Genomic DNA, 15,234 nt, shown 5'->3' with positions numbered 1-15,234 from the left:
AGTAGTACTTTCAATAGTTTATGAAAGTTAAATGAAGTTACTGATGTGTATCTTTGAGCACTCACTCAGTGATATACACTGGACATTTTAATGCACAATTCTTATAACAACCATGTGAACTGATTTTACCCCTGACTCAAGTTTGGCATCTGCCCAGGGTCACTCAGGCACAGCCTTCACTGAACTCAGGTCTGTCTGATTCTAGATCCTGTTTGCTTTCCACTTTGCTACTTTGCAGTCCTACAGCACACAGGAAACATCTTGCTTTAGAAGCACGTACAAGATGAGGCAGCATAAAGCACTGAATAGCTTCTGGGACAGAAGCCAGAAGAACTAGGCTCAAAGACTGACCGTTGTTTACTCTGTTGACAAATTAGAAAATCACTGTGAACTTGTTTTTCATATGTAAACTATTGAGATCTGTTAGGTTGTCTTAATATTCCTTATGGTTTTAATTCTAAAATACCGAGTTATATTTAGCACTTCACAAACATTTTGCACGGGATCCTGGACAGTTGTCTTTTGTATTAAATGATATAGCATGTTTCAGGATGGTAAGATCTCAGATTGATACAGTTTATCTTTAGTTCCTTAAACAAGAAAACATTATTAAATAAAACATTACTTATATGTAATCTTTTACTTAAAAGGGCGTTTTATATTTTCCTTGTTCTTTTGAATCTTTTCTTGGCTTTTACTGTTCTAGAGACAACTTAAAAATGTACTTGAATTGAATTTTTAGATTCTTGAATGCTTCTTTCTTCAGTATTAATAAGAAATGACCTTAAATAATGGTTGTTTTTATTACTATTAATTTTGCTGAACTTTTTTGTTATAATAGCTGCTCTCCTTTGGTGAAAAGAACTGTGTGTTCATCAGTAAAGTTGTGGTACACGTAAGGCCAGTCTTGGCACATTCTTCAGCAGGCTCTCCCACTCTAGGATCAAGGATAGACCTGGAGAGGGTCCAAACCATCATGGAGTCCATGGGGTCAAAGTTATCACCTGGAGCTCAGCAGTTGATGAATATGGTGAGATTCCAGCAGCAGGTGAGTAGGAACGGATTTCTTTCCGGATACCATTACAGTTCTTTAAATAATAGCTTTTTATTAGGACATGTGGTGACATAAATCTTTTCCACTTAAGTATTGTTATTGATGTGACTGTTATCTTTACTAACTTTTCTAAAAGTAACATTCTGTAGCCTTATGCCCTTACAAACAAAATATTTCTATTATAGACTTCATAATTTTCTATGAATTCAATCATTTATTCACTCAGCAAGTATTTACTTAGCCCCTTCTTTGTGAATGATGCTCTGTTCTAGTTACTACAGAAGGTTCCAAGGTGAATTAGTCTACGGCCTGTCCCTAAAGGTCTCTGTGGTCTTATTAGGGGACTACATAGGTGGGATTCAGTTCAGTTCAGTTCAGTCGCTCAGTTGTGTCCGACTCTTTGCGACTCCATGAATCGCAGCACGCCAGGCCTCCCTGTCCATCACCAACTCCCGGAGTTCACTCAGACTCACGTCCATCGAGTTGGTGATGCCATCCAGCCATCTCATCCTCTGTCGTCCCCTTCTCCTCCTGCCCCCAATCCCTCCCAGCATCAGAGTCTTTTCCAATGAGTCAACTCTTTGCATGAGTTGGGCAAAGTACTGGAGTTTCAGCTTTAGCATCATTCCTTCCAAAGAAATCCCAGGGCTGATCTTCAGAATGGACTGGTTGGATCTCCTTGCAGTCCAAGGGACTCTCAAGAGTCTTCTCCAACACCACAATTCAAAAGCATCAATTCTTCGGCACTCAGCCTTCTTCACAGTCCAACTCTCACATCCATACATGACCACAGGAAAAACCATAGCCTTGACTAGACGGACCTTTGTTGACAAAGTAATGTCTCTGCTTTTTAATATGCTGTCTAGGTTGGTCATAACTTTCCTTCCAAGGAGTAAGCATCTTTTAATTTCATGGCTGCAGTCACCATCTGCAGTGATTTTGGAGCCCAGAAAAATAAAGTCTGACACTGTTTCCACTGTTCCCCCATCTATTTCCCATGAAGTGATGGGACCAGATGCCATGATCTTTGTTTTCTGAATGTTGAGCTTTAAGCCAACTTTTTCACCCTCCACTTTCACTTTCATCAAGAGGCTTTTTAGTTCCTCTTCACTTTCTGCCATAAGGGTGATGTCATCTGCATATCTGAGATTATTGATATTTCTCCCCGCAGTCTTGATTCCAGCTTGTGTTTCTTCCAGTCCAGCGTTTCTCATGATGTACTCTGCATATAAGTTAAATAAGCAGGGTGACAATATGCAGCTTTGACGTACTCCTTTTCCTATTTGGAACCGGTCTGTTGTTCCATGTCCAGTTCTAACTGTTGCTTCCTGACCTGCATACAGATTTCTCAAGAGGTAGGTTGGATGGTCTGGTATTCCCATCTCTTTCAGAATTTTCCAAAGTTTATTGTGATCCACACAGTCAAAGGCTTTGGCATAGTCAATAAAGCAGAAATAGATGTTTTTCTGGAACTCTCTTGCTTTTTCGATGATCCAGCAGATGTTGGCAATTTGATCTCTGGTTCCTCTGCCTTTTCTAAAACCAGCTTGAACATCAGGAAGTTCATGGTTCATGTATTGCTGAAGAGGGCTGCAACATGAGAGAGAGAGAGAGCAGTATGGATTAAATCTTCAGTGCTGGAAGGAGTATAATGTAGCTAAGAAATGGATAGAAGTTCGTTTCTCTGGAGTGAAGAAGCGATAGGGGAAGCTTCAGGCAGACTAGGGCTGGATCATAGAGGATTTTGAATGCTTTTATGAAGCTTGTGGGCATGTTTTACCTGTTTTAATTAACTCTAGTTCACTATTACGTGTAAGATGAGGAGTCAGTAGAAAGTGAGAGTGCAGGAAGCAAAGGATCTCTGTGTTATTTTTCGTCTAGATGAGGGTTAAGAGGGTCTAAACTTGAAGGAGGACCCTAGTGCTGGGTTGTGAGATGCTACAACAGTGGAACCATTGGGACTTGACAGTAACTTGTATGGGGTTTTGGGGAGAAAAATAGAACCAAACGTGAAACCAAACTTTTGAAGATAGTGATGCCAATAATACACAGGGAATGCAAGGGAGGGTGTGACTTGGAGGGAAAAAAAAGTTTATTTTGGGAGTATTGAGTTTTCTATGTGAATACCATGTTCCTGGGGTGACGTTGTGAGCCTTTGGAAACACAGGGGTGGGAGCATCCCTAGTAGATGACAGAGAAGGTGGTGAAGGGAGAGACCGGGGCCAGGAAGGAAGATCACAGGCGAGCAACTGCGTTTTCTCAGAGCACAGGGAGAAGGGTGAGGAGGCGGAGTGCAGGAGTCACTGTTTAGAGTAGCAGAGATGTGATGTCAGTTCAGTTCAGTCGTGTCCGACTCTTTGAGACCCCATGAACCGCAGCACACCAGGCCTCCCTGTCCATCACTAACTCCTGGAGTCCCCCTAAACCCATGTCCATTGAGTCAATGATGCCATCCATCCGTCTCATCCCCTGTCGTCCCCTTCTCCTCCTGCCCTCAATCTTTCCCAGCATCAGGGTCTTTTCAAATGAGTCAGCTCTTCACATCAGGTGGCCAAAGTATTGGAGTTTCAGCTTCAACATCAGTCCTTCCAATGAACACCCAGGACTGATCTCCTTTAGGATGGGTGGTTGGATCTCCTTTCTGTCCAAGGGACTCTCAAGTGTCTTTTCCAATACCACAGTTCAAAAGCATCAATTCTTCGGCACTCAACTTTCTTTATAGTCCAGCTCTGATGTTAGGAGACCTGAATTCAACGCTGACAGTGTTAGTTCTGTGTTATTTAGCATTGCTTCCTCTATTTAAGGATAAATTTCTTCATGTTTACTATCTAAAGGTTAATTGTTTACAATCTAGCAATGCTGCTGAGATCATAAGATGAATGTGAAAGTTTAAATCAAATAATACAAATAAAAAAGTCATATAACTTCTGTGAGATTTTCCAACATTAATTTAGTAGGAATATCATTGGAGGGACAGGCAGACATAGAACAGGAGAGCTGGTGATGATCTTGGAAACCTCAGAATGGAGAGCTTCAAAAAGAACAGAGTCTGTCCTCTTCGTTCTCTGATACAGTGATCTCACCTGCACAGCTCAGGAGGTTCCTAACAGATGCTCCTGCTCCAGTACTCCCTCTCCACAGAGCAACCAGGATGATCTCAGAGGGTCCATCAGACTCGATTTCCCCTGTGTAATGTCCCCGAACTGCTTCCCCTCACCCCAGAGTTAATCCAGATTCCTCACCCTCTCATCTCAGATCTGGGCCGTCGTTCCCTCCTCAACACCATCTCCTGTCACATCTCCTCAGATGCTCGTCTCTAGACATTCTGAGGTGTGTGTTCCCCAGATATCCACCTGTGCTCCCACCTCAGGACCTCTGCACTCTTAGCTGTTCTCTTTGGTCAGAATCCCCTCTTCTCGACCTTAGCAAGTCTGCCCTTTTCTTGTTCTTTCAGCCTCATCTTAAATGTTCCATCTTGAGCAAGACCTTCACCAGCCACACTGGTGCACTATCTGTATCATATTTTCATCATGGCTTTCTTCATTATTTTTGTTGTTTTATATAAACACACACACATATTTTCATCATGGCTTTCTTCATTATTTTTGTTGTTTTATATATACACACACACACATATATACATGTATATTTATTGCTCTGTTTATCTCATTAAAATATAAGCTTTGTGCAAACAGGAATCTGATCTGTCTTATTTATGACTCTAATGTATATGTTCCTTGATTATCAACTCAGCTTCTTTTGCAGATCCTTAATGGGTCAGCTTGAATAGCGAGGAGATGGAAACCAGATTCTGAGGGATTAGATAGTAAATGAGTAGTTGGAATGTGGAGGTAGCCAGGTTAAAGTAGGTTGTTTCAGGAAGGCTAGAGATAAGGAACCTGCCTGTATCAGAATCCCTTGGAATGCTTGTAAAGACAGAACACTGGCCCTCAGTTGTGACCTAAAACCCTGAGGGTGTGATTCAGGACTGAACTATTTCTAAGCAGCAACAGCAGATGAGCCCTATGCATAGTGTATTTTAAGAACAAATGTTTAAGGGGAAAGATCCAGTGGACATAGAGATTAAAAATTTAAAAACAGAAGAAACTTTGTGTGTGTGAAAGATTTTGGAAACATTCAAGAGGGTTAATGAATTTTAAAAAATCAATTCATGACTGATACTTTTAAAAACTTGTGTTTGGAAAAGAAATGATGCCAAAGTTTCAGGTGTTTTTTTGGCCATGTCTTTAAGGGTTTAGTTTTTTGGTTTTTTTTTTGCTTGTTTATTTAATTCCCAAAACAATATGCTTTCTTCATCATGAATTTATGTCCGTTCAGAAGTGCATTAGGTAAATCATAGGAGCGCTTGCCCAACTCTTAACTTACTCTCAAGCTTGATGTGTGTCTCTGTAGCTTTGTCTCATCCAGAAATGCAAGTCCTCCAACCAGCAGCACATGTTATTGTAACCTGTTTCCCATTATATGCATATGCTAAATCCTTACCTGTGGGGGCATTTGGGAAACACCCTGGGGAAGAAAGGAGATCCTGTGAAATCTTCTTTTAAACATGCTAATAAATATCCTATTTCTATGGGGAGACTATATTTATGGAATTCTCATGGGATATACCTGGTTCTCTGGAATTGCTTTTGTTTGCAAACAAGTAATCCATGGACTGTCTTTCTGAGAAGTGTCGCATAAGCTCTGTAAGTATCTGTTGAGTGTAGAGGAGGGGTGTTTCATGATCAGAACCCCTCCTATTGTGTAAGGGGTGTAGCCACACACACTGTCGCGAGCCTGCATGTGTTCTTTGGGACAGGGCCTGTCCTGAGGGGAAAGGAAGGGCCTGGGAGCAATTTCCTGGCCTCTCCTTGCTTCACATGCACCCTGTGGTTCCTTGTTTCCTGAAAAGTTTTATTAAAATGGTTTCTTATTTCCTTGTATTTGCAGTTCACATGTGCTGACTTTGATTTGTTTTTGCTTCAGCGGTTTAGAATAATTGAGTAAGAATTCTGTCTGACAGTGTCTGGCATATGCTTGTCATTTAAAGTTATCTGAGTGAAAGCTCTGGGCCATTTTCTCAAAGAAAATATATTCAGTTATTCTAAGAATTTTCACTATTTACCTTGTTCATCTTAAAAAATAAAAATATTCTCTTTGTCCTTGTTTTTTCAAGGTGATTAAAAAGTTAAAGCAAATCCTTTAAGATGTTCAGAGATAAATGTTTAATTTTTCAGAATTCTGGGAGTATATATACAAATTTGTGTTTGCTTTTCACTGTCTTATTTCCAGGGCCTGAAACAGTACCTAACACAGAGTAGATTTCTGGTAAATATTTGTTGAATGAATGAGTTCTGGGCTAATTTTATCCAAGGATCATTTTTTAGTACATCCAGAAAATTTATGGATCAAGTGTCTTCACCTGATCTTGAATAATAATACTTTTCTTAGTCTATCTTACAAGGTATTGAACAGTATTAACTATAAGATGATATCCCCTGATAAGAATCTCTAGGACTTCCCTGGTGGTCCAGTGGTTAAGAAAGACTCCAAGCTTCCATCTGCAGGGGGCATGGGTTCGAACCCTGGTTGCAGAATTAAGATCCCTTGTGTGGTAGAGTGCAACAAAATAAATAACAAACAGATAAGTTAATAAAAAAGAATTTCTAGTAGAGTTCTGGGTTTAGAGTTTAGGGTAGAGCCATCTAATGTAACAGTTAGCTAGGCTGGAGGTAGTTTTGCTTTTGTCTTGTGGAAAAGTTGAGGAACATGGCAAGAGCATACCTCTCTGGAGGAAACTGTAACCTATCAGAGGTGAGCCATTCTTCTCAGGAAGTAATATAGCCTAGCTGGGCTGAGGCCACAAAACGTAATCATTACACTATAAATTATCATGGCAGACATGGCCCCAAAGTAGCTCATTTTAATCATTGAAAATGTCACAAAAATATTCAAACTTTAAGTATATAGGTAGAACATCAAACTTTAAGCAAGTAACTATCTAGTCTATCTTCCAGTGAAAACAAATTGCATATCCTTAGGGTGGCCTACATTTGTGACAGTGGGCAGATGATTTTTAATTCTAGGAAAATTATCAATTATTGTGACTCATTAGAAAATACCATAGATTAAGGAGGGCTTTGTAGTGGAAACATTAAAATATGCCTGTGCAGTTTTACTAAGTATGCTTGTATTTATTTGAAGATTTTCCATAGCAGAACTACACTGAAAGGACTAGAAGTCCTGACTCTGGAGCTGGGTGTCCGGGCTCCAGTCCTAGTTCTGCCACCAGTGGCCGTGTTACCTTGGCCGGGTTAGCTTTAGCCTTTTCTCCTCAACTCAGCATTGGGACGGTGGCTGCAGCCTACTCCACCTGAACGTTCTGAGGCTCAGATGGAAGAAGGCACCTTGCCTGACTCGAGGTTACTCCAGAGTTAGCTGTCATTATCATTAATGTTCCTGCTCTTTCCCTGTCTGCCTTCCTTAGAATTGTGTTGCCATCGGAGAGCAGCTCCAGTCGATGCTGGGAAACACGGGACACAAGCACGTGATGGGGCTGCAGTCCTCGTCTACTCCGGGAGCCTTCGACAAGTCATCCTCCACACCTTTTCCTTTCAGAACTGGATTGACATCTGGAAACGTGACTGAAGACTCGGAGGCTAACACTGAGAAGAGTCTGCAGCCAGCTGGTGGAGGAAGTATGAGCAGCCTCCAAGAGTGTAAAATTGTGCCACAAAGCCGTTCTATTCTTGAGAAGGATCTGAAGAATGCAGTATCTTCTTTCTTATCAAAGAAAGCAGGTGACAGCTCACACATACCTAACTCCGAGTTGCTGCCTTTTCTGCAGAATTTGTGTGGCCAGGTGAGCCATCTCCGGGTGGGACCCGGCACCAAGTGGCAGGACAGCATCACCAAGCCTGGCGGAGGCGCTGGGGGTGTCACGTAAGTGTTTAGACCCGTGTGGTCGAGATGGGGTGTGGGGGAGGGTGCGGAGGCAGGTGGAGGAGAGAGGTTTGTTTCAGTAGCTTCTGCCTGAAATTGTTTCCGGAGAGAACTGTGGGAGCTTTGACATTTCGCCATTGACACACGTAGAAGAAAGAAATATTCTGCAGAGTAGAATGCGTTGCTTTGAAAGAAGTGTGTAAATTGGAGGTGCCGAGCACTTCTCAGGCCTTTGGTGGGAGGAGTGTAAGCAGCAGACAAGGGTCGGAGTAGAGAGTTACCCGCATGAAGGGAGAGGAGCCGTGGTAGCCACGATGTGCACGCTGTTTGCCTGACTGTATGAAGTGAGCCATTGCAGTGGGTTTTCCTTGTAGACCATGTGTGACCTGGGCTGATTTTGGAGTCATCCAAACATTTCTCAGCTTGTAATTGTTAATAGTGTACAGGCCCTTATTCTCTGATCTCATAATCCCAATTTTTTCCACTCCTACTTTGATTGAGGGGTAGTTAAGTGTTTAGTATGTGCAGGAGATGCAAGAGATGCAGGTTCGATCCCTGAGTCGGGAAGATCCCCTGGACTAGGAAATGGCAACCCACTCCAGTATTCTTGCCTGGAAAGTTCCATGGACAGAGGAGCCTGCTGGGCTACAGTCCATGAGGCTGCAAAGACTTGGGCGTGACTGAGCACACACACACCATCCTTTAGATAGATGGAATGTTTCCAAATATTGCACTAGATGGGAATTCAGGACTTCAGCCATGGTTCTGACTTAACTATTTTACCTTACTATTTTAGTCTTTTGATTTAGACTTTTTGTACATCTCAAATGAGGTCATTGTATTGGTTGAAATTTTCTTAATGTATTTAATAGCATTGAAATTTGAGCAGTTTAGTAAGTTATTGAAACAAATGGTAGTTCTTGGGAAGAACAAGGAAAGGTAACAGTGTTTTTTAATTGTTGATAGTCTTCATCAGTGTTAACTTGTGACTGGCAAAACAAACAAATACTACAATGCAAAGGAAGAAGAAACCTAAACATTTAAAAACTGCGCTTCCTTGATAGCTCAGTTGGTGAAGAATCTTTATAGAACTCAAAAAGAAGTAGAATTCATTTTATGAGACCAGTATCACGCTCATAATATAAAACCAGACAAAGACAGTAAAAGATAAATACAGATAAATGCAATGCAGGAGACCCTGGTTCAATTCCTGGGTCGGGAAGATCCGCTGGAGAAGGGATAGGCTACTCACTCCAGTATTCTGGCCTGGAAAATTCCATGGATTGTGTAGTCCATAGGGTCGCAGAGTTGGACACGACTGAACGACTTCCACTTCCACTTTTCTGATTCCAACTGAGCTGGAATGTCTCCAGTTCTCTCAGATCCTCCCTATTAACAATAAAAAAATCCCTGGATATAATACAGCAAACACACAAAGACTATAAAAGGTGGAGAGAAGTCAGATTGCTTAGGGCCTCTGAAGCTTAGTGTTTCTTAGCTCCTGGTTATCAGAGTTTCTTTCATCATAGGGGGATACAGGATTTTATCAAGTATTTTTCCTATGGCTATTTATATGATCATGAATTTTCTTCAGTAATCTCTTCATATGGTGAATTACATTCGTTTCAAAAACTGAACCTGCCTAGCATACCTAGAATAGATCCCGCTTGATTGTGGTGTCTAATTCTTTTTTATACAGTGCTGGAACTGATTTGCTAATATTTTGACAAGTATTCTTACATAGAATTCATTAGAGATACTAGTCTGTATTTATCTTTTACTGTCTTTGTCTGGTTTTATATTATGAGCGTGATACTGGTCTCATAAAATGAATTCTACTTTTTGAGTTCTATATTTTAGAAGAGATTGTATAAAATTGATGTGATTTTTTTCATATGATGTTTGATATTGATGGAAGTCTCCAATGAAACCAGTCGGGCCTGGATGGTTTCTTTCCTGGTAACTGTTAAATTACAAATTGAATTTCTAACACAGTAAAGTTGTCAGTTCTCCCTGTTGATATGAAAGTTTAATGCAATACATACTAAAACTTCACAATATTTTGCAGACATAGACAGGATTATTTAAAAAATTCTATGAAAAGCAAAAGAGGAAGAATAGCTAAGACAGCCTTGAGAAAGAAGGATGAAGTGGGAGGAGTCCCTCTTCCAGTGTCGAGTCTTCTACAGCGAGAGTATCAAGACAGGGCAGTGATGGCGGAGGGGCAGACACAGGGGTCAGTGGAGCCAGTAGAGGGTTCAGAGATAGACCCACACAGGTGAGCTCAACTGAGTTTTGACAGAGGTGCAACAGCAGTTCAGTTGTTCTTTCTGACTCATGGTGCTGGAGCAGATGGATATCCAAAGAGCAAAAAGTGAACTATGACCCAAACCTTGTACCTTATACAAAACTTCACTCAAAATGGATCAGAGCCGTACGTGTAAAACATGAAGCTGTGGAAGTTTTCTAATAATTCACAGGAGACAGTCTTTGGGAACCTAGATGAGACACCAAAAATGTTTGACCTCCATGAAAGTGTTAGAACTTTTGCTCTGTGAAAGACTCTTTTAGGAGGAATAAAATATAAGTTCCAGAGTGGGAAAAAAAATATTTTCAGATTACAAATCCAACAAATGACTTATATCTAAAATATAGAGAGTGCTGAAAACTCAACATAAAAAAAAAAATCTAATTAGAACATGGGCAAAAGACCATAGAGAGACATTTATACCAGATAAGATGTACAAAGCAAATAATCACATGAAAAGATGAGCTATTGTTGACCTCATGGCTATTAAGGAAGGGCATATGAAAACCACAAGACACAAGATACCACTATACAGTTATTCAAATGGTTAAAATAAAAAGTTTAAAAATGGTGACATGACCAAATACCAATGAGAAGTTGGATCTCTCATACATTGCTCATGGGGACTTAAAGTAGTACAGCCACTTTAAAAAATGTTTGGCAGTTTCTCATAGCTGAACATGTTGTTACCATGTGACTCAGAAATCATACTCCTGAAATTTATTCCAGAGAAATGAAAACTTTTTTTTTTTTAATTATTTTTGGTTGTGCTAGGTCTTCATTGCTGCTCATGGGCTTTCTTGAGCTGTGGCAAGCAGGGGCTACTCTTTGTTGCTTGACACTGGCTTCTCATTAGTTGCTCTGTGGCATGTGGAATCTTCCCGGACCAGAGATTAAACCCATGTCCCCTAAGTTGGAAGGTGAATTCCTATCTGTTGTACCACCAGGGAAGTCCCCCAAGAATTTTTTTCCACAGAAAAATCAATACACAATTGTTCATAGAAGCTTTATTTGTAAAAGCCCCAAACTATAAGCAACCAATATGTCTTAAAGTTGATGAATGGTTAAATTAACCCTGGTATATCCATATCATGGGATGCTATCAGCAATAAAAAGGAATAACCTATTGACACATGCAACAGTTTGGTTGTCTGGCAAAGGCATTATGCTGATCTACAAAAGAGAATCTTAAGAGGTCAAGTTACATGGATCCATTTGCGTAACATTCTCATAATGCAGATGAACACTGTAAGTGATTACCAGGTGTTTGGGATGGAGGAGATTAGGGAAGTGGATGTGACAGTGAAAGGGGAGCAGAAGGGAGATCATTGTAGTTAAGGGATAGTTCCATCTCTTGATTGTGGTGATATTTACATGAATGTGTGTACGTGTGATAAAATGGCATACCCACACTGTACTGACATTATTATTCCATAGTTAGGTAAGAAGTAAAGACCAGGACCACTGGGTGAAGGGTACTGGACAAATATAGTGTCTTTACAACTTCCTATGAATCTATAGTTATTTGAAAATAAATATTAAAATAATTAAATTAATATTAAAAAAATTTTAGATAAATATACATTAAAAAAAAGAAAATAAAGAGAACAATAAAAAGCTTCTTATATATTCTAGAGTGTTGTTGTTTAGTTATTGTTGTTTGACTCTCTGCGACCCCATGGACGGCAGCACGGCAGGCCTCCCTGTCCTTCACCATCTCCCGGAGCTGTCTCAAACTCATGTCCATTGAGGCAGTGATGCCATCCAGCCATCTCATTCTCTGTCACCCCCTTCTCCTGCCTTCACTCTTTCCCAACATCAGGATCTTTTCCAATGAGTTGGCCCTTCGCATCAGGTGGCCAAAGTATTGGAGCTTCAGCTTCAGCATCAGTCCTTCCAGTGAATATTCAGGGTTGATTTCCTTTAGGTTTGACTGGTTTGATCTCCCTGTAGTCCAAAGGACTCTCTTCTCCAGCACCACAGTTCGAAAGCATCAGTTCCTTGGCACTCAGCCTTCTTTATGGTCCAACTCTGTCATCCATGCATGAGTTCTAGAAACCACTACATTCTAGAGTAGTGGTTCTCAAAGTTTTTGGTCTTTACCCTCTTAAAAATAATTGAGCACTCCAAAGAACTTTTATTTATGTAGGCTATATAAAAATATTTATTAGTTTAGAAAGAACAATAAACCCATTACATAGTAACATAAATATCTTTTTGAAAAAATACCATATTTTCTTTTTAGAAAGTTTAGTGAGAATGGTATTGTTTCACATGTGTGTAAAACTGTATTGACTTTGGGTTGTAGTTTCATATATGTTGCCTTATGGCATGTATAATTCAATATAGCTAGTAAGACCGCAGTAGAAATACTGAGAACAAACTGAATTCCCTCTGAGAAAAACACTTATCTGTACCCTAAACCTGCTACCTTAAAGAATTCTAGGAAACAGAATACACAACCATATAGCAATTAGTCATCACAGTAATGACCTTATACACGGTGTGGCCTCTGGATAATTCGTTGTGCATTTATTGTACAATTCATGTTCAGATAACTTAGTGTTATTATAAAAAATACTTTTGACCTCATGGAATGCCTGGAAAAATGTGAGGAGATCCTAGGGTTTTGTGGACCACACTGAAATTCACTGTCCTCGTCCTTCCAGTGCTTTAGAAGGTTGTTCAGATGAAGAAAAGAGAAAACTGTTAAAATGCTTGGGGAAGGACTTGGAAGACATACAAAGATCTTAAAGAAAAAGCAAGATTGCTTTTGATTTGGAGTGCAAAACCAAAAAGAAAGACGCTTTGTATCTAAAGACTTGTTTTTGAGGGTAGAAATTCTGTCATCTTCATTTTTATATTCTTAATTTCAGTTTATGCTTAAATATTTAAAGAACTGAAGCAATAATAATGCTTTGAGCATTCGAGATTGTATGTGTCCAGAACCTGGAAATATGTTGGAAGGAGACGGAATTTCAGCAATGTGTAGACAAATTTCAGCAATGTGTATCGGCTGCTTTATTGTAGTGTATTTTGGTTGTTTTGTTATAATACGAGGGAAAATTGTCATAATATTTTTTAAAATTTATTTTCAGAGTAGAAGAGCAACCTGTTTGTTCCTATTTGGAAAAGATTATTTCTAAAAATTTGGAACTGATGGAAAAGAAACTTACAGACTACGTTGATCAGCGAATATATAAACTCCAGGAGCACATAGATAATAAGATGGCTTTGTTAATGGACTTGCTGCAACGTCCCAACTCCCCACCCTCTGGGATGCCTCTGAGACATTATGACTCTGGAGAAGGACTTTCAAATGGAGAAAGATAAACGCTCAACATGTACAAAGTACTACAGATATTTATTACATATTTATTACAAAGCCAAACCCCACCCCAGAAAGTTTATGAAAAGCAAGTATTTAATGTCCTTTGAAATATTACCACTTACATGAAGTGACCTCAGTGTTCATTTTCCTGCACGCGCTGTGAATCCAGTACTGTACACTAAGTTAACACGGTGGGATCTTCAGTTATTTTTGTTTGTAATATTTTTCACTCTCTTACTGAAATTTATGTATACTTCTGGATTAAATGTTTAAGATTTTAAGGATTTCTAAAGCAGTTCATTAGTTTGTATTGTATATGTGTTTCGTTGAAATACTTTTTTTTATACAAAGATTTTTTACAGTCTTAGGAGTCTGAAAAATAATGCTTAGAGTATTTGATAATTTTTCTTTTTCTAATTGATTGTTTTTGAAAAATTGGATCCTTAAGACTTGGAAACTTTCATTCAAATCACTAATTTACATTTTGTATTGTTTATCTCGGGTAATGAGGAAAATGCAGTGTTTGGCATGTGTGAAAGCAGTTTACACTGAGGTTAGTATTATTGGTTTCAGTACAGTGTCGTGGTAGAGAGGGAAGTACCAATCAGAGCTAGCCTATTCCTTGTTAGGAATGTTACTGTAGATCTAGTGTTTGATGTAAAATGAGAGAAGTTATTTTATTTTATCTCAGTCAATCCAAAAGATACAAGGAACTGTTTTCCTTTCTGGACTGGTACAGGTTCCTCTTTCCAGAACCCTTTTCTGTATATTTAAAGCATGAAATTCTGAGGATCTGCATTGAGGGGTTGAGGCATATGAATCAAAGAGATTTCAGTTCTCTCAGGCAGGCTTAATGTTTAGAAATTATAACTATCATGTGTGTTGAAGGGTGATGATTCACATTTAAAAAATAAATGTATCCACTCTGGAAACTGCTTGTCTAAGGAAACAGAATTTTTTCTTTTCAATGCTCTTTTCTTTTCTAACTGGAGGATAAGTGCCCCTGCAGTGCTGCGTTGGTTTCCGCCACGACGCAGATCTGCCCGAGTGTGTGTATCCCCTTCCTCTGGAGCCTGCCTCCCTCAGCTATCTTTTCTTAAAATGCTTTATGAAAGGGGGTGTCTTGCAATCGGTACTGTGGTCAGTTCTTTCAAATGAGGACTAATTTGCACACTCATTCATTCATATCACACTACAAAGGTGACACAGTATATGGGACGTACTCTCACTATAGCCACTTGAGGATTTGCGTATTTTTCTATTCCTTTCTAATTCATGGGACAACATACATAGCTGTAAGATAGTATTTCCATTGTTGTTCAGGAGGAATGTCTGTCACTCCAAGCTGAACCCTTTAGTTCAGTTTTACAGCTTCTGGTAGTTGTAGTCTGTTGATTTACAAAATGTTTCCTTCCAGAGCTTCCCTGGTGGCTCAGTGGTAAAGAATCGGCCTGCCAAAGCAGGCGACACAGGTTCGGTCCCTGATCTGGGATGATCCCACATGCCTCAGAGCAACTAAACCCATGTGTCACAACTCCTGAGCCTTTGCTTCAGAGCCTGGGAGCCGCAGCTACCGGAGCCTGCGTGACCTAAGCCTGT

General features: G+C 39.8%; 1 protein-coding gene across 2 annotated transcripts in view; it reads left to right on the top strand.

Moving 5' to 3' along the window:
- LOC102399344 (ATPase PAAT) overlaps positions 1–14,567 on the top strand; it is a 30,834-nt gene extending 16,267 nt beyond the window's left edge. For both annotated transcript variants that reach the window (XM_044935138.2, XM_006080408.4), the window contains 3 exons: positions 842–1,048; positions 7,542–7,996; positions 13,403–14,567. In XM_044935138.2, coding sequence (XP_044791073.2) covers positions 842–1,048; positions 7,542–7,996; positions 13,403–13,637 — 897 coding nt within the window. In that variant the 3' untranslated portion in view covers positions 13,638–14,567. The remainder of the gene's footprint in view (positions 1–841; positions 1,049–7,541; positions 7,997–13,402) is intronic.
- Positions 14,568–15,234: the final 667 nt, after the last annotated feature.

The sequence above is a fragment of the Bubalus bubalis genome, chromosome 23 (assembly GCF_019923935.1).
Source record: "Bubalus bubalis isolate 160015118507 breed Murrah chromosome 23, NDDB_SH_1, whole genome shotgun sequence".
NCBI classification, from domain to species: domain Eukaryota; kingdom Metazoa; phylum Chordata; class Mammalia; order Artiodactyla; family Bovidae; genus Bubalus; species Bubalus bubalis.
This window is presented reverse-complemented; position numbering and strand designations above follow the sequence as displayed.